At 51.9% G+C, this 17,426-nt stretch overlaps 3 protein-coding genes across 7 annotated transcripts in view; 1 reads left to right on the top strand and 2 right to left on the bottom strand.

The window, feature by feature from the left end:
* The window catches only part of L3MBTL2 (L3MBTL2, polycomb repressive complex 1 subunit), a 26,858-nt gene extending 13,258 nt beyond the window's left edge, over positions 1-13,600 (top strand). Inside the window, exons 6-17 of one of the 5 annotated variants that reach the window (XM_008069471.2) lie at positions 1,367-1,484; positions 1,936-2,070; positions 2,360-2,448; positions 6,353-6,584; positions 7,358-7,434; positions 7,854-7,958; positions 8,947-9,094; positions 9,481-9,563; positions 9,868-10,102; positions 10,577-10,642; positions 12,444-12,560; positions 13,040-13,600. In XM_008069471.2, coding sequence (XP_008067662.1) covers positions 1,367-1,484; positions 1,936-2,070; positions 2,360-2,448; positions 6,353-6,584; positions 7,358-7,434; positions 7,854-7,958; positions 8,947-9,094; positions 9,481-9,563; positions 9,868-10,102; positions 10,577-10,642; positions 12,444-12,560; positions 13,040-13,152 — 1,518 coding nt within the window. In that variant the 3' untranslated portion in view covers positions 13,153-13,600. Of the gene's footprint in view, positions 1-1,366; positions 1,485-1,935; positions 2,071-2,359; positions 2,449-6,352; positions 6,585-7,357; positions 7,435-7,853; positions 7,959-8,946; positions 9,095-9,480; positions 9,564-9,867; positions 10,103-10,576; positions 10,643-11,108; positions 11,403-12,443; positions 12,937-13,039 lie in introns of those variants that run through there. The other 4 variants (XM_008069473.2, XM_008069470.2, XM_008069472.2 and 1 more) reach the window with 4 other exon arrangements.
* Positions 12,416-17,426, bottom strand: part of LOC110596666 (chondroadherin-like protein) — a 9,350-nt gene continuing 4,339 nt past the window's right edge. The window contains exons 2-5 of the mRNA XM_021718269.1: positions 16,659-16,967; positions 15,987-16,153; positions 14,916-15,114; positions 12,416-12,632 (exon numbers count right to left, since the gene is read on the bottom strand). Of these exons, the coding sequence (XP_021573944.1) occupies positions 12,606-12,632; positions 14,916-15,114; positions 15,987-16,153; positions 16,659-16,709 (444 nt within the window). The 5' untranslated portion in view covers positions 16,710-16,967 and the 3' untranslated portion in view covers positions 12,416-12,605. The remainder of the gene's footprint in view (positions 12,633-14,915; positions 15,115-15,986; positions 16,154-16,658; positions 16,968-17,426) is intronic.
* LOC103271981 (chondroadherin-like protein) overlaps positions 16,756-17,426 on the bottom strand; it is a 5,040-nt gene continuing 4,369 nt past the window's right edge. The window contains exon 4 of the mRNA XM_021718268.1: positions 16,756-17,227. Coding sequence (XP_021573943.1) covers positions 17,129-17,227 — 99 coding nt within the window. The 3' untranslated portion in view covers positions 16,756-17,128. The remainder of the gene's footprint in view (positions 17,228-17,426) is intronic.

The following is a 17,426-nucleotide window of genomic DNA, read 5'->3' as shown; positions in this document are numbered from 1 at the left end:
GTCTCGAACCCGTGGGCTCAGGCAATCCACTCACCTCAGCCTCCTAAAGGCGTGGGATTACAGGCTGAGCAACCGAGCCCGGCCAGAATTTTGAGATGAACCAATCTCTGTGACTAGAGAGTTGGAATATGATACCCCAACTGGGCTAAGCCAAGAATGAGAATGAAAAAAAGTAAATTTCTCCAAAGGACAATCAGTACTATTGTTTATTTTTTTGAGTTGGGGGTCTCTGTTACCCAGACTGAGTACAGTGGCATGGTCACAGATCACCACAGACTCAAACTCTTGGGCTTAAGTGATCCTCCTACCTCAGCCTCCTAAGTAGCTAGGACTACAGGTACATACCACCATGCCCAGCTCATTTTTTTTTTTTTTTGAGTTGGAGTCCCACTCCATTGCCCAGGCTGGAGTGCAGTGGGAAGCTCTCACGGCCATCCCAGCGTTGACCTGTTGGGTTCTGGTCATCCTTCTGCCTCAGCCTTCCAAGTAGCTAGAACTACAGGCGAATGCTACCATGCCCACCTAATTTTTTTTTTTTTATTGTAGAAACAAGGTCTCGCCAACTTGCCCAGGCTGGTCTCAAACCCACGGGCTCAGGCAATCCACTCGCCTCGGTCTCCCAAAGTGCTGGGGTTACAGGCTGAGCCACTGAGCCCAGCCTAGTTTTTTGACTTTCTGTAGCGACACGGTCTCACTATATTCCTCTGGCTGGTCTCGAACTCCTGGGCTTAAGCAATCCTCCCACCTCAGCCTCCCAAAGTACTGGGATTACAGATGTGAGCCACTGTGCTCAGCCCAGACAATCAGGATATTGTTGGCAAAAGAGTGAGGATTAGGTATTGGGAAGGCAACCAAAACAGTCCAGTACTGTCATGGAGCATTTTAATAATAGGGGAGTTGGAGAAAGAACATGTGGGCAGATGGCTTTGTGTAAACAGGAGGGTAATAATACTCAGTGACAACTGAAGGAAGATCGTATTTGTGCCAAGAACACAGTACCTGGCACATGATGAATACTGGAAAGTATTACTATTACATAGGCTGATAGAGGGACAGAAGTATTGAGACTCACTAAGGTATAAAGTGTCCAAAATGATACAGTTAGGAACTGGTCCTGTAAAGACTAGGACTTAGTTCTGTCTCAGTTCTATCTGACTTTGAATCTTCAGCAATCACCCTGTCCCCTATCACCCCCATTCCATCTTGGCTCTTCAAGGACAGCAGACCTCATCGCTTCATGCCCAGTACCATGCCTGACTTTCTGCACACCATGGGTGATATGAAAAGTTGACATGCAGAGAAGGACATCATGATTCCTCACCAACCTGGGCTCATTCTCCCTCTTAACGCTCTCATCACCACACAGGTCCCACTTTATGACCAGTGGGAAGATGTGATGAAGGGGATGAAGGTGGAGGTTCTCAACAGTGATGCTGTGCTCCCCAGCCGGGTGTACTGGATCGCCTCTGTCATCCAGACAGCAGGTGGGTGTTCATCTAGCCACAGCACGGCAGGGATGTGTTTAGAGAGTAACATCTTTAGACGGGTAGGCAGTATCAAGGCAGAAACCGACTGCATAAACAAACTTACCCAATGGAGTTTCTGCCCCTCCTCTTAGGAGCCCCTCTTCTTAGGAGTCTTCTACTGTAGAGGGGACCACACAGTCTGGCAGGCTTGGAAACTCCAATTTGTAAAGTTTACTGCAGGGATGATCAGGATATAGAAAATCTCAACACCATGCCTTAGTGCTTTCCAAATAAATAGCATGAATTTGTTTGACTAGGACTGTTGTGGACAACAGGAGTAACTTGCCTGAAGGTAATTCTTGGAATAGGCACTGGGAAGTCCAGCTCAGGCTAGAGAAGAAGTAAGGCCTAAGATCATACCTTTCTCAGCTTACTCCTTCCTCACGGATGCCCTTTTCTTTCCTTTCAGGGTATCGTGTGCTGCTCCGGTATGAAGGCTTTGAAAATGATGCCAGCCATGACTTCTGGTGTAACCTGGGAACCGTGGATGTCCACCCCATTGGCTGGTGTGCCATCAACAGCAAGATCCTAGTGCCACCTCGGAGTGAGTTGATGAGAACATTCCCTATCCTAGTTCCTGTAGGGGGACGTCCGTTGTCTTGTTAGAACAGAAGCTACTTTGCCCCCTTGCTTTCTGCCATCCCTATCCCAGAGGCACCAGGGCAGATCCAAGTTGTGGAGCTTGGTTTTGTAAGATGAAGTCATTGCCAGATTGAAGAGGCAGAAATAAATTGTTCATTCCCTTCTGTGGATTGCTGGGTTAGCTCTGGCGCCCCCTGTTGGTGGGGGTCTTGTCAGTCTGGGCAACCAGTATTCTGCGGGTGTCTCCACAGCCATCCATGCCAAGTTCACCGACTGGAAGGGCTACCTCATGAAACGGCTGGTGGGCTCCAGGACTCTTCCCGTGGATTTCCATATCAAGGTCTGGCAGTGAGCCCTTTGGGTCTCCTAAGCGATTTCCCTCCTTGCTCCTGTTTTTCTCCATCCTTCCTATTTCTCATTGGAGTATTTTGTCTGACTCCTTGCTTGATGATCTTCAGCGGCTCCATGTTTCCTGAGGATGGAGTTGAACCCTGTCGTAGGGTGGTTATTATCTGCTTCCCTACCCAGACTCTTTGTTCCAGCCATGTCGATCATGTTGCTTTGTCTGCCATTTGCTCTTTCAGATCCTTACCTTTGCTCATGACATTTTTTTAGGAGTGCTCACTCAATAGATTTTATTAAGTACTTGTATACAAGATACCGTGGGAATACAAAATATAGAGGCACTGTTATTCTGGAATCTCCAGTCTACTGGAGGACATTAGAGTTGTATACATGAATAATTATAAAATAGCCTTGGTTCTGAATCAGGGATGTGCCTCAGAATCTCTGTATGGCATTAATTTAATTTTTTTTTTTTTTTTTAGTCAGAGCCTCACTCTATTGCCCAGGCTGGAGTGTAGTGGTACACTTAAGGCCACTGTAGTCTCGACCTGCTGGGCTTAGGTGATCCTTCCACTTCAGCCTTCCAAGTAGTTGGAACTTTAGGCGCATGCTACCTTGCCCAGCTGATTTTTGGTTTATTGTAGAGATGAGGTCTCACTAAGTTGCCCAGGCTGGTCTCAAACCTCTGGACTCAGGCAATCCTCTCGCCTCGGCCTCTCAAAGTGCTGGGATTACAGGCTGAGAGCTACCACACCTGGCCTCATTCTAATTTTAAAAGCTATTTAGTTCTTTAAATTAGAAAGTCCTGCACCCAGGAGGTTGAGGGCAGTGGTGAGCTGTGATTGTGCCACTGCACTCCAGCCTGGGTAACATAGCAAGACCTCTACTAAAAAAACAAGAAATAAAAGTCATATATGCACTTGGTAAAAAGAATCAAGCTAGCCGTGGTGACTCGCACTACAGGTGTGACATTACAGACCTCAGCACTTTGGGAGATAGAGGTAAAAAGATTGCCTGAGCCCAGGGGTTCGAGACCAGCCCGAGGCAACTTGATGAGACTTGATGAGACCACATCTCTACAATAGATCAAAAAATTAACCAGGCATGGTGGCACATGCCTGTGGTTTCAACTACTTGGAAGGGTGGGGCAGAAGGATCACCTGAGCCCAGCAGGTTGAGGCTGCTGTAGCCGTGAGCGTGCTACTATACTCCAGCAGCAGTGAGACTGACTCAAAGAAAAAAATCTCAAAATAAAAAAATCAAAGGGATCAAAAGGGTATACAGTAAAGACACTCTCCCACCTCTCTTTGCCAGGCATCTTGTAAAGGTGTCTGGACCACATCTGAGGTCTTTTAAACCAGGTGTTCATGTTGGTGTTCTCATGCTTTCCTGGGTAAGCCTCACAGCAGTGTGCAGGGTGATGTAATGCAAGTACTACCAGGACACACAATTAAACTGGCCTTGTGGTCTCAGGAGGAGCAGGTATCAGGGAAGACATCATGGAGAAAATGGCATTTGTCTTTAATCAGTAGGGCATGGGTGGTATGGAAGTAAAAAATAAAGATCAAATGGAAGTTGGGGTCATCTTACCCAGGGCACTGAACACCGAGTTAAAAGGTTGCACATCATGGAGTGTCAGCTTTCAGCAAGGAGTGGTTCAGAGCACCTCAAAGAAGCATTCCTTGACTTTTTTCCCCCCAAAGTAAAAATGATTTTTCCCTTATTTGAACTTTTGGATACTATTAATTTGATATTTATCTATGTTGTTAATTATCTTTCCATATCCTTTTCCTAATATGACTAAACCTTTTCATCTGTATTTCTCATGGTGCCTTGCACAATTAACAGATTTGGTGATTAGAGGTGATAATTTACTCTTTCTCAGCCTGCCCTTATCTTAGGACAAGGGAGATGGTGATAGGTGGCACAGACCACTTAGGGGCATCAAGGTGGACTTTTTTTCTTTACTTGAAAAAAAGCATGATTCTGGGCAGAGAGGCAGGGTTCCATGTAACCCAGGCAGCAAGCATGTACTGATTCTTATGTACTGAGTCCCACAGTGCACGCTGGAGAGGATACAAAAGCAGAATGGGATGGCTCCAGCCCTGACTGGAGCAAGAGGATGACATTGGGGAGAGAATGGCAAGGCGCTGTGAGGCAGTTGTGGGCACAGGGCCAGAAAGGCCTGTTGAGCTGATCCTCAGGAGTTCACTGCCTCATGAAGAAACTTGAAGCACAGCATGCTTTGATGTGGAGACCACAGCCTGAATGTTGCCAGGCCCTGCCCTTGGGAAGCAAGCACTCAGCTGCTGACTTGTCAGTCCCTTTTTTTTTTTGAGTTGGAGTCTCACTCTGTCATCTGTCACCCTGGCGGGAGTGCAGTGGCATGCTCATGGCCACTGCAACCTCAATCTGCTGGGCTCAGGCAATCCTTCCACCTCAGCCTTCCAAGTAGCTGGAGCTACAGGCATGTGCCACCACACCCAGCTAATTTTTTGACTTATTGTAGAGATGAGATCTTGCCACATTGCCCAGGCTGGTCTTGAACCCGTGGGCTCAGGCAATCCTCTTACCACCACCTCCCAAAGTGCTGGCATTATAGGCATGAGCCATTGCACCTGGCCAGACTTGTCAATCCTCTCTGGAGTTTGGAAGTGGGGAGGGGAGAAGGGAGTGGGTTTGTCGAAGAAGTTTCAATCCAGACATGGCCCATCAATGTCTGCAGTGTGGTAAGTGCTCAGGAGAATGTTTTGAGTGAATGAATGATCCATCAGTGAAGATCAGGTGTTTGAGCATGTATTTGTGCATTCAATCATTTGGAAGAAATCACCTGAGCACTAACTCTGTACCTAGTTCTGTGCTCAGAGCTGAGAATGTAGAAATGAATCAGTCCTAGCTTCTAACCTTATAGGGCTCAAGTTTTGCAGTGTTATCCTAAACAAATAAGGGCAATAAAGTGTGGTTGGGTTGTGGGTTTCACTGTGGTAGCCATAGAGGTAGGGAGCATGGCAGAGAAGGTGGCCCGGGAGACCCCAAACCAGCCCTCACCCTGTACTGTCTCACTCTCCTCAAGGAGGAGCTGTGATGTAGGACATAGGACAGGCAGTTGGTATCAGAATGTATTCTAGTCCTTGAGCTGGGGCTGAGGGATCTGGCTGATTAGGATTCTTGTGTCACCTTTGTCTGGTGGCTATTGGACCTCCAAAGTGCTTCTCTTCCTGGTGTGTTTAGAAATAGCAATCCTCAGTGTGGGCTGGGCTGATTCTCCCTGACCAAGCCCTAAATCACACCTATTGCCTACTCCAAGCAGGACAGCACCTAAGTCACAGTGAACAAAAAAGAATCTCCTAACCTCCACCACTGTGACTCTCTAGGGAAGCTCAAGGACATCTTGGTCACTGTCCCTTCTTTGGGTCAGAGACACAAGGAGCCTCAGTTCTCTGGACGTGAGCCTTGTGTGTGCCATCTGCAGAGGGCTGGGAGGAAGGAGGAGTGCGGGGTGTCTGGGGATCAGAGTGCGGAGCCTGTGAAGAGCACAAACTAGACACCAGTTCTAGTTCTCAAGGCCTAGTTCTGCCATTAGTCTATGTTACTCTGGGAAGTTCAGTTGATCACTGGGTTACTTGAGTTTCCGTGGACTAAAACGGGTTTTGTGATTTGCATCATCTTTACTTACTGGTGTTTTAGTGATGAGAAGTGGCACTGTTGTGAGTTGTGTGACTTCCCTCTATTTCATGCTAGGAAATCAGGGACCATCTGAGTCTGGCAGCACAGGCAGGCTCATCTGCCCGCCTCCTGACTGCATGGGATGATTCCATCACTCACTGTAAAGAGATAGCAGGAAGGGGGTTGGGAGGAGCCCATGGTCACAGAAGGCCTGTGTCCTGATGTCATTGCAGATGGTGGAAAGCATGAAGTACCCCTTTCGGCAAGGCATGCGGCTAGAGGTGGTGGACAAGTCCCAAGTGTCACGAACCCGCATGGCTGTGGTGGACACAGTCATTGGGGGTCGACTACGGCTCCTCTACGAGGATGGTGACAGTGATGATGACTTTTGGTGCCACATGTGGAGCCCCCTGATCCACCCAGTGGGTTGGTCACGGCGTGTTGGCCACGGCATCAAGATGTCAGGTTAGCAGAGCCCCAGGCCAGAGAGACCCTGGGTTCTGCTTCCCCAAGGATTGGGCGGGAGCATCTTCTCTACCCCAGGCAACAGTGCTGGGAGGTAGAGATGAGCATGACCACCCCATAGGTGATGGTTCTGAGCTCCAGGGAGCTGAAGTGACTTGACCAGGGTCACTTAACTTAACTTATAAGTGGTAAAAATCAAGAATTTGTGTGTGTGTGTGTGAGTTGGAATCTCACTCTGTCACCTAGGCTGGAGTGCAGTGGCACACTCACGGCCAGCCCCCAGTGTTGACCCGCTGGGCTCCAGCGATCCTTCCGCCTCGGCTTTCCAGCTGGAACTACAGTCACGTGCTACCACGCCCGGCTAATTTCTTGATTTTATTGTAGAAACGAGGTCTCGCCAAGGCACCTGGGCTGGTCTCGAACCCACGGGTTCAGACAATCCACTCGCCTTAGCCTCCCAAAGTGCTGGGATTACAGGCTGAGCCATCGAGCCTATACAAAATCAAGATTTGAACCCACATGTTACCAGCCCCAATCCTCTTTCATGTCATGTGGGAAGAGTTTGGGTCTCAAGAACTGAGTAGTCTCTACTGAAAGCTCTTGATGTTTTCTGGACTCAACCCACTGTCTGCCGATCTGGAGTGAAGGGTTTTGAGATACAGCCGAGAGCATGTGTAGAGCAGCCTCACGTTCCTGGGGAGGCATGGAGCTGGTCCTGTCTACTGCCTTCAACTCCCTTCTTTTCCTCTCTCCCTTCACCATTTCCTCAAAAGAGAGACGAAGTGACATGGCTCATCATCCCACCTTCCGGAAAATCTACTGTGATGCCGTTCCTTACCTATTCAAGAAGGTAAGGCACAAAGATGGAAATAATAGACACCGAGGACACCAGTGGGGAGTGGGGAGGGAGGGCTAGGGTTCAGAAACTAACTGCAGGGCACAGTGTTCACTATCTGAGGAATGGGCCACTTGAGACCCAATCCCCACCACTACACAATATGTTCATGTAACAAACATGCATGCATCCCCCCGTATCTAAAATAAAAATAACTTTAAAAGTATTACATTAAAAAAAAGAAGGTGAGGCATAGCCCCTGACCTCTTTTCCCCTTGGCCATAGGTCCATTCCAGACCTGAGGACCCTGGCTTCTTTCTGGGATTATTCCTTTCCATCTGGTTTTGTCCCCAGGCCAATAGTAGATGAAACCTGCTTCCCCCGCCCTCCCCCCAACCTGCCCAGAGCTTCCCCAGCTGTCCCATTCTTTTAAGGTACGAGCTGTCTATACAGAAGGCGGTTGGTTTGAGGAGGGGATGAAGCTGGAGGCCATTGACCCTTTGAACCTGGGTAACATCTGCGTAGCAACCATCTGCAAGGTGAGCCTGAGGCTGGCCCTCTACCTCCAACATGGCTTTTTTCTTTTTTTTTTGAGTCAGAGTCTCCCTCTGTCACCCAGGCTGGAGTGCAGTGGTACAATCATGACCACCACAGCCTCGACCTGCTAGGCTCAGGTGATCCTTCTGCTTCAGCCTTCCAAGTAGCTGATACCACAGGCTCACACCACCATGCCCAACTAGTTTCTTGTAGAGACAAGGTCTCACCATGTTGCCCAGGTTGGTCTTGAACCCTTGGGCTCAGACAGTCCTCGCCTCTACCTCCCAAAGTGCTGGGATTACAGGTGTGAGCCACCATGCCTGGCAAGCATGACTTTCTAAGGGGACCAGTGTGGTGCAGAGCTGCTTTCCACCATCAGGGGCTCTTGCAGCCAAGGGGACATTCATTCTACCTTCTCAACAATGGCTGCTTCCAGCGTACCTGACTTGTGATTAGGAACCTTACCTGCTCCTTGCTCAGAATCTGCTTTCATGTCAGGGTCCAAGGCTCATTGGATAGGTGCTTACTAAACCTTGAGCTTTGTCCTGTGTCAGCCCACCCTATCACCTCACTGGGGTCCTCCTGCTGCATGCCATCTCCTTGGAGTGCTGACCTACCTGAGATCCACAGCCAGACTCACTTTGCTCCAAACCTCATCCATTATTGCCACAGCCTGAGGAGCAAACAACCATCTTCCTTTGGCCCCACTGGAAGACTGCTACTGACTTGACCATTCAGGAATTCTCCATGCTGGGCATGTGTGAGAACACAGTAGTAATGACACAGAGTCCCTGCTGGCATGGCATTTGTTGTCATGTGGGGAGGATAAATAATCTCACAAGTATATGTCATAGAAGTACTGGGAGCTCTGGAGGAGAAGTGCAGGGTGTTCTGGGAGGACTGAGCTCTAGGTCGTTTGCATCCTTCTGCCTTGGATATGTCCCCTTGCCCTGGATATGATGTTCACTGTCTGCCCCACCCCTCCCCCAGGTTCTCCTGGACGGCTACCTGATGATCTGTGTGGATGGGGGGCCCTCCACAGATGGCTCTGACTGGTTCTGCTACCACGCCTCCTCCCACGCCATCTTCCCAGCTACTTTCTGCCAGAAGAATGACACTGAGCTCACACCCCCAAAAGGTAAGACTAGAGAAGCCACCACCCAGAACGAAAGTGTGAGGCCACAGACCCAGATTCCTGGTTAAGTCAGACCCCTGGGGTTTGGAAGAACGTGTGTGGAAGAGGTGACAGTCACCTAGGGCCACCACTAACCCTTAAATGCCAGGGCTGACTCGGCCCCATGGCTGGTGTGTGATTGGTAAACAGAGCTCTCACTTGTCCCTTTGGGTAGTGAACAACCTGTACGTCAGTACCATAGTTCTACAGCAGATATCAGCATGAAGAGGAGAGAAGAAGGCTGCTAATGGAGTTGCAGTGCCCCTTTGGCAGTGTGTTCCTTTCCCTCTCATGACCTACTTCCAGTTTCCCCTCCTCTCCCTCTGCATCTAAGCATTTTGCTCCTCCAGGGTATGAGACACAGACTTTCAACTGGGAGACCTACTTGGAGAAGACCAAGTCGAAAGCTGCTCCATCAAGACTCTTTAATATGGTGAGGAGATCTAAGACAGAGCAAGGGGCCTGCAGGACTGACCCTCTGCCCACTGCTGTCAGTAAAAATTCCAGCCATTACTCTCGGGTCCCTACTGCTGACATCAGCTACTTCCAGGGGGGAGTTTCCACAGAGGGGCTCATGCTTGGGAGAGATGTGCCATGGGATTGTTGACCAGAGGAACCTGCCACTGCAGGCATTCTGGTGCCAGCCCCTCACCCCCAGTTTCTGCCAGTGCCCTTTGGTAAGCCTGCTGGGGCAGGGAACTGGCTGGCTTGACAACTGCCTTCTTCCTCCACCCCAGGACTGCCCCAACCACGGCTTCAAGGTGGGCATGAAGCTAGAGGCTGTGGACCTGATGGAGCCCCGGCTCATCTGCGTGGCCACAGTGAAACGGGTGGTGCATCGGCTCCTCAGCATCCACTTTGATGGCTGGGACAGCGAATATGACCAGTGGGTGGACTGCGAGTCCCCAGACATCTACCCCGTTGGCTGGTGTGAGCTAACTGGCTACCAGCTCCAGCCGCCTGTGGCCGCAGGTCTGGGCTCTTGCGGCCCTAGTGGCTCTTGAATTTCTTTCCACTTCATTTTTCCTTCCTGCCCTGACCCGCATACCCACCTTAGTTCTTTGGCATGAGCTCAAGAAGGTTCATGGACCACTCCAAGTAGAGAGTGAGTCCTGTCTCCCTGCCCTTGCTCCTGACTTCTCTGTCTCCCTCTCCCTCTGGCCTGCAGAGCTCCTTCCTTCATCTTGCTCACTCTGTCATTTGCTTGTGCCCTTGTGCACCCAGGTAAACTACCCAGGTCTCTTTGGGCTGCCCTGGTGACAAGGGTAGAGGAGGGGCTGGAGAACAGCTCCTCTCCCAGTCCCACCCTGTCTTCATCACCCCACTTTGGCTTCCTGTCATGGGCATCCTGTGTGGGAGGGTGGACAAGGTCTTAGGATGCACCTGTACCCTGTGTCCTCCCATAACTATCTTCTCATCTCTTTCACCTTTGTCTTTTAACAACAGAACCAGCCACACCTCTGAAGGCCAAAGAGGCCACAAAGAAAAAAAAGAAACAGTTTGGGAAGAAAAGTAAGTGATGTTCCAAAGTGGCCAGGCAGGTGTGGGGCCTGGAAGCAGTGGTGGGGGTCAGCCCCGGGTGCCAGTTCCCAGGTGCTGCCCCACTGATATAGCTCTCTTTGTGGCCCATCCCATCTCCTCTGCCTTGCCCTTTCACCCTGTGTCTTTGGGGACACAGAACATGAATAGGGAATGTTCTCTGTCTGGCAATGGGCAGGATGCTGAGGAAAAGAGATCATAGATTATATTTGAGAGAGGTGAGGGGGATCCCCATCCCTGCTGTCCCATGGCCTAAAAAAACAGCCTGGCCTCCTTAGCAATCTACAGCTGCCAGGTTCTGAAGGAGACACAGAAAGAAATAGAAGCTGTCTTTGCAAGGCTGTTGTTTTCCCTTGCAACCTCCTTGAGGGTGGGAGCAAAGGCAGGCTGGACTGGACTCCACCTGGCAGTTGGAGGCTGTTGGTGTCACTTCCTCCAGCAGGGCCTCACTCGACAGATCCTGAGCCCAGTGTCGGCTCAGTTCAGGGGCAGAAGAGGAAAGAGCAAAGCTGTCCTTCAGAGTCACAGGCCTGGGACAGGGACATGGTCTCCACTAAGTGGCACCGCGCAGGGAAGAAGACGTCCTGAAACAGGACAAAGTGGAAACAGTCCCTGAGCAGGATTAAGATGAAGTGAGAATATGACACTTATCAAGCAGCTGGAGGCTCTGTGCCATTCAAAACTGTAGGACCAGGAATGTTGCATGTTTCAGGAAGAAATAAAAGATTGAAAAAGGAAACGAGGCTGGGTGCGGTGGCTCATGCCTATAATCCCAGTACTTTGGGATGCCAAAGTGAGAGAATTGCCTTAGCCCTCAAGTTTGAGACCAGACTGGGCAACTTGGTGAGACCTCATCTCTACAATAAATAAAAAATTAGCTGGGTGTGATGGCGCATGCCTATAGTTCCAGCTACTTGGAAGGCTGAGGCGGAAGGATTGCCTGAAACCAGCAGGTCGAGGCTTTAGTGGCTGTGAGCATGCCACTGCACTCCAGCCTGGGTGACAGAGCAAGACTCCGATTCAAAAAAAAAAAAAGAGAAAAAGGAAACTAACTGGGTGTGGTGGCTCACGCCTGTAATCCCAGAACTTTGGGAGGCAGAGGCAAGAGGATTGTTTGAGCTCAGGGGTTTGAGACCAACCTAAGCAACATGGTGAGACCTCGTCTCTACAATAAATCAGAAAATTAGCTGGGCATGGTCATGCGTGCCTGTGCTTCCAGCTACTTGGAAGGCTGAGGCGGAAGGATTGCCTGAGCCCAGGAGACCGAGGCTGTGGTGGCCGCGAGTGTGCCACTGTACTCCAGCCTGGGCAACAGAGTGAGACTCCAACTCAAAAAGGAAAAGGAGACTAACCACAATTGCTCTGAGTCTTGGCTCTTGAGAGAGGCGGTGTTACTAATCCCCCACAGGAGAGACTTTCTAACCTCCAGCCACACAGCCACTAAGGGGTGTTGTCAGAATTGGAGTCCAGCCAGGCGCAGTGGCTCATGTCTGTAATCCCAGCACTTTGGGAGGCTGAGGCGAGAGGATTGCCTGAGCTCAGGGCTTCAAGACCAGCTTGGGCAACTTGAGGATACTTCGTCTCTACAATAAATCAAAAATTAGCTGGTGTGGTGGCACATGCCTGTACAAAGAGTTGGAGTTCAGGCCTTCTGTCTCCAAACTGGTACTTTTCCCTCTGCCATGCCGCCTGACCATGGGGTGAGACCCAGCCCATCAAGCCTCACATAGAAAGGACACTAATGTTGGGTTGAGTCCATTTTTTTTATTCAAAGGGAAAAGAGTCCCGCCGACCAAGACACGGACCCTCAGACAGGGCTCCAAGAAGCCCCTGCTGGAGGATGACCTGCAGGTTGCGGCGAAGACCTCATCGGAGCCTGTTCCTGATGAGAGTAAGAGCCATCAGGCTGGGCGGAGGCAGGACCGGCCTGCTCTGCTCAGAGGCGACCCCTTTCCTTCCCCACCTGGGCACAGAAGAGTAGAGTCAAGTTTGATGGGAATTTTCTTTGCACGAAGCAGTCCTTGTACCACTGGACCCAGAGTGCTTCCCAAACACCTACCCCCCAACTCTGATCAAGCTGAGCCCCTCTCCAGCCAGGTACCCTGGCCCACGCTTGGCAGGATGGTGACAGATTGGCAGATGCCAGTATCTCTGGCACAGCCTACCTGACTCGGGTGTGCCTGGGACCCTGGGCCTTTGCTGCTGCTGTCCTCCCAAAGGATGAGCAGGAGGTAAAGGTGCATTCTGAGGGCCCCCTTCTGTAGGAAGCCAGGTCCCTTTCCTAGGTCCTGTGTCCTCACCCTTCCAGGAGCTACTTGCTCTCTCACTCTGCTCTCCCTGCCCACCCACCCACCTCTCCTCCCTCTTCAGTCATTGCCGTGCGTGTGAAGGAAGAGCATCTGGACATGGCCTCGCCAGCTAAGTCTTCGAGTCCAGAGCTGCCCGTCCCCGTTGAGAACATCAAGCAGGAGACAGATGACTGAGCCTTCCTGCCGCCAGCCTAGCCCCTAGCTGGAAACCAGTCCAGGGCTATTAAGGAGAGTGCAGATCCTGGGCTTCTCTATCACCACCACGTTCTACCTTACTTTAGTTGGAGGCTGATTCTCTGTGTGTAAATCCTGCCTGGTACTGTGAAGACTGGGTACTGGAGGACCCACCTTGAGTTTCCTGTGCCCTCCTCTGGCAAGGCCTACATGACTGGGGCTGCCGGAGACCCCAAACTGTTCTGTGAACGACTCCCTGTACAGCCAGCATTGCCGAAGCTGAAACACCAACTGCTCATGCTGCTTCCCCTTATAGAAGCCTCCACCAAACCCTCTGTTGCCAGGGGTGGGGCTATCTGGGTCACACTGGAGGGCAGACAGAACTGTGTGTGTCTGCTCAAGCGAGTCATGTAAATAAAGTTCTGGAGCAGCTCTGAGCAGGATAAGGTCCCCTGACTGACAGTGAGTGGTGTGATAGGCGCAGCCCTGCCTAAAAACCTAACCAAGCAGAATGCCTCTGCCTCCAGGGTTGGTGCTCTGCTCTCCTAGCACCCCAGGGGTGTTGGGGACACACATAGAGACCCAGCTCTGGTGGGCAGCCAAGAAGCAGTGACCAGGAAGTGGGTTTTAGTGACTTGTGAGATGGCCTTGAGCTGTTTTCTCTTTTGCCATGAGCACTGACTCCAATTCCTATAAGGAAGAGTAGTGGGGAGTCTTGCAGGGGCCTGTGTCCCCTATGGTGGACTTGGCCTGGTGTGTGCTCGGCCTGGTGTGTGCTCAGCCAGGCTGCTAGATGCTAGAACAACAGGACTGGATGGTGGGCTTGGCCCATGTAGCTTGGGTTAGACCTGTCATTTTCATTCCCTGTTAGCCACGGTCAGGTATGACATAGGGTGTGGTCACCCCTACTGGCTGAGGTGGCCCTAAAGGGGGCTCCTCCCCCCTTCACCAGCATCTAGGAGGGAGAAGAAGGGGTAACAGTACTTTCTGGTTTGCCTTTTCTTTCTGTCCAAGTCCTTCTTGACTCTCTAATATATTTTGGGTTTTGGGGGCGGGGTTGAGTCAGAATCTTACTCTGTTGCCCAGGCTGGAGTGCAGTGGCATGCTCACAGCCACCACAACCTTGACCTGCTGGGCTCAGGCAATCCTTCTGCCTCAGTCTTCCAAGTAGCTGGAACTATAGGCACATGCCACCACACCCAGCCAATTTTTTTTTTGAGTCAGAGTCTCTGTCACCCAGTCTGGAGTGCAGTGGCATGCGCACAGCCAGTGCAGCCTCGACCTGCTAGGCTCAGGCGATCCTTCTGCCTCAGCCTTCCAAGTAGCTGGAACTGTGGGCGCATGCTACCTCCCTGCCTAATTTTTTGATTTATTGTAGAGACGAGGTCTCACCAGGTTGCCCAGGCTGGTCTCAAACCCCTGAACTCAGGCAATTCTCTTGTTTCAGCCTCCCAAAGTGCTGGCATTACAGGCTTGAACCACTACGCTCTGGCCTAGCAGGACTGATTTTAGGGACATACTGGGACCAGCATGCTGTGGCTTATAGGAAAGGCCACTTCCCACAGAAATTATATACATTCATTTCCTTACAAACCAAACCTGGGCCTGGCCCAGAGGTAGAGGAGGTGAGGAGAGGAGGTTGGACATTATGGAACGGATGCAACAGGGTCATTGCCCAGCTCTGGAACCACATAAATCGGAACCAAGCCAGGTCACACCCCCTGGGAGGCTTTGGAATCTGGCCCACCCAGCCCATGGCCAACCTTATTTGCTCCCCACTTTCTTCCCTTGGTGGGGGTTTTCCTGGCGCCAGGCCTGGAGGCTGGTGTCCGCTTGGCCTTCCTGGCAGCCCATCCCGGGCAGGCTTCAAAGACAGCAGCTGCAGCCTTCACCCTTTGGCCCTGGACCCTGGGAGGGGTAGCACAGATAGCCCCTACTCGCAGGTTCAACCCAGTGAGCCACCTGGAGAGATGAGAGAGTTTGGATAGCCTACTTGTTTGACTTTGTACTGAGAGCTTTTCTAAGGAGGTCAAAGAGGTCATTGGGAATTTGGGGGCAGAGTGGCCTGTGAGTGACAGCAGGCTCTGCTGAGAGTTCTGGCTCAGTAGCTCACCAAGTATGTGACCTACAAGTCACAAACATTTATAGAGGGCTTATGATGTGCCACACACTCTTCAATTCATAACATGCTAACTAATTCTTTTTTTTTTTTTTGAGTCAGAGTCTCACTCTGTCATCCAGGCTGGAGTGCAGTGGCATGCTCACAGCTACCACAGCCTCAATCTGTTGGGATTAGGTGATCCTTCCACCTCAGCCTTCCGAGTAGCTGGAACTACAGGCATGCACTACCATGCCTGGCTAATTTTTTGATTTATTTTAGAGACGAGGTGTCGCCATGTTGTCTAGGCTGGTCTGAAACCCGTGGGCTTAGCCAATCCTCTCACCTTGGCCTCCCAAAGTGCTGGGATGACAGGTGTGAGCCACTGTGCCCAGCACTAATTTCTTTTTTCTTTTTTTTGAGAAAGCAGGATTTGAGAAGACAGAAAAGCTCCCACAGTGGGAGGAGACCCAAGGGTGTTGTCTACTTTAATTCTTATAACAACTATCATGAGGTAGATACTTCATTCCTCTTTTGACTGATGGGCACAGAGGTTATGTGACTTCCAAAGTTAGTTGGTAAAAAGTCACAGTCCCCCTAGGAAGGGCTCATTCATGCCTGACTCTGACAGGACCTGCCTCAACTGGGCACAGACATGGTACCCCAGGGAGATGGCAGGGGCTTAATAACAGGAGCCAGTGGGTCTCTGGCTTGGGGTCCAGGTGAGGGTGCCCACCTGTGCAGTGGGAGCAGCTGGCAGTCACAGTGGAAGGGATTGCCACTGAGGTCAATGAGCTCAAGCTGGCTGAGACTGGGCAGGGCAGGCAAGGTCCGAAGCTGGTTCTTCTGCAGGTGCAGGCTCTGGAGCCTGGGACTCAGGCCTGAAAAGGCCCCAGGAGAAATCTGCAAAGAGATGCCACGCCCTAATGTGTGCTCCTGGCAGACCTGTCCTACCCCCAGGTCTAGGAAGGAACCCCATCTTCCCAGCAGAAGGGGAATTAGAGAGCCCAAGGTGGTCCAGGTAGAAAGTGCAGTCCTGGGGTCAAAATCCTGGGTGGTCGGATGGCAAAGCACTTGCTCTAAGTCGCCTAGATGCCTAGATCATGGCAAAACCTCTTGAGAGCTCAATGTGTGCAAACAAGTGACCTCATGGTCCCAAATTCCTCTATCCTCTATACTCCAGCAGTGCTCTCCCTGGGCACCCTCTAGTTGTGTAGTACTGGATCCTGCCTGGCCTGTCACCCACACCTACCTCCCCAAGGGCAGGTGTAGTGTCTGCTTTATCTCTGGGTCCCCATGCCCAACCTAGAACCTGGCACCAAGGGGGTGGCAAATGCTTGTTGAGTGAATGCATGTTGCACATGGCCTTGTGCTGCCTCTTTCCACCCTCTACACACCACGTGCCCACCTGCTCCAGGCCGCTGCTGTTCAGGAAGAGGTGCTGCAGCGACCTGCCCATAGGTGAGAAGGCCCCAGCTCGCAGGGTCTTGAGTGGGTTCCCGGAGAGCTGCAGCTCCTGGAGGGCAGGCAGACCCTCCAAGGCTCCAGTGGGCACCTCTCGCAGCCGGTTCCTGTCAAGGTGCAGCTTCTCCAGCTCCCGAGCAGGGCCCAGCGCCCCAGGGGACACTTGGGTGATGCGGTTTCCACTCAGGTAAAGCCAACGCAAGGCCCGTGCCTCGGCCAGATCCCCAGGTGCCAGGCGGTCCACAGCGTTGTCCTGCAGGTGCAGGGAGAAGAGACTGGGCAGGGCGCGCAGGGTAGCCCCGGGCACCTGCAGGAAGCGGTTGCGCTCCAGGTACAGGTAGCCTAGGTGAGGGGCCCCTTCGAGGGCAGCAGCGCTGAGGCCTGAGAGCTGGTTGTCGGAGAGGTAGAGGTAGATCAGGCGGCCCAGCCCCGCCAAGGCGCCCGCTTCCAGCTCGGCGATGCCGCAGTGCTGCAGGTGCAGCGACACCAAGCGGCCCAGGCCGGGGAAGGCCGCTCGGGGCACCGAGGGGAAGTGGTTCCTCCTCAGGTCCAGGAGCTGCGTGTCGTTGGGGAAGCCGCGGGGCACAGCCTGCAGGCCGCGGCCCTCGCAGCCGCTGTGCCGGGACTCGGGGACGCACACACAGGCGCCAGGGCAGGGCGCGGCCGCCCCGTCCTCCTCCCCGGGGGCGCGTGGAGGAGCGCGGGGCCCGGC

This window comes from Carlito syrichta, unplaced genomic scaffold (assembly GCF_000164805.1).
Source record: "Carlito syrichta isolate Samal-C Ts95f unplaced genomic scaffold, Tarsius_syrichta-2.0.1 Scaffold312061, whole genome shotgun sequence".
NCBI lineage: Eukaryota > Metazoa > Chordata > Mammalia > Primates > Tarsiidae > Carlito > Carlito syrichta.
Note: the sequence above shows the minus strand (reverse complement) of the source record. Positions and strands in the feature narration are given on the sequence as shown.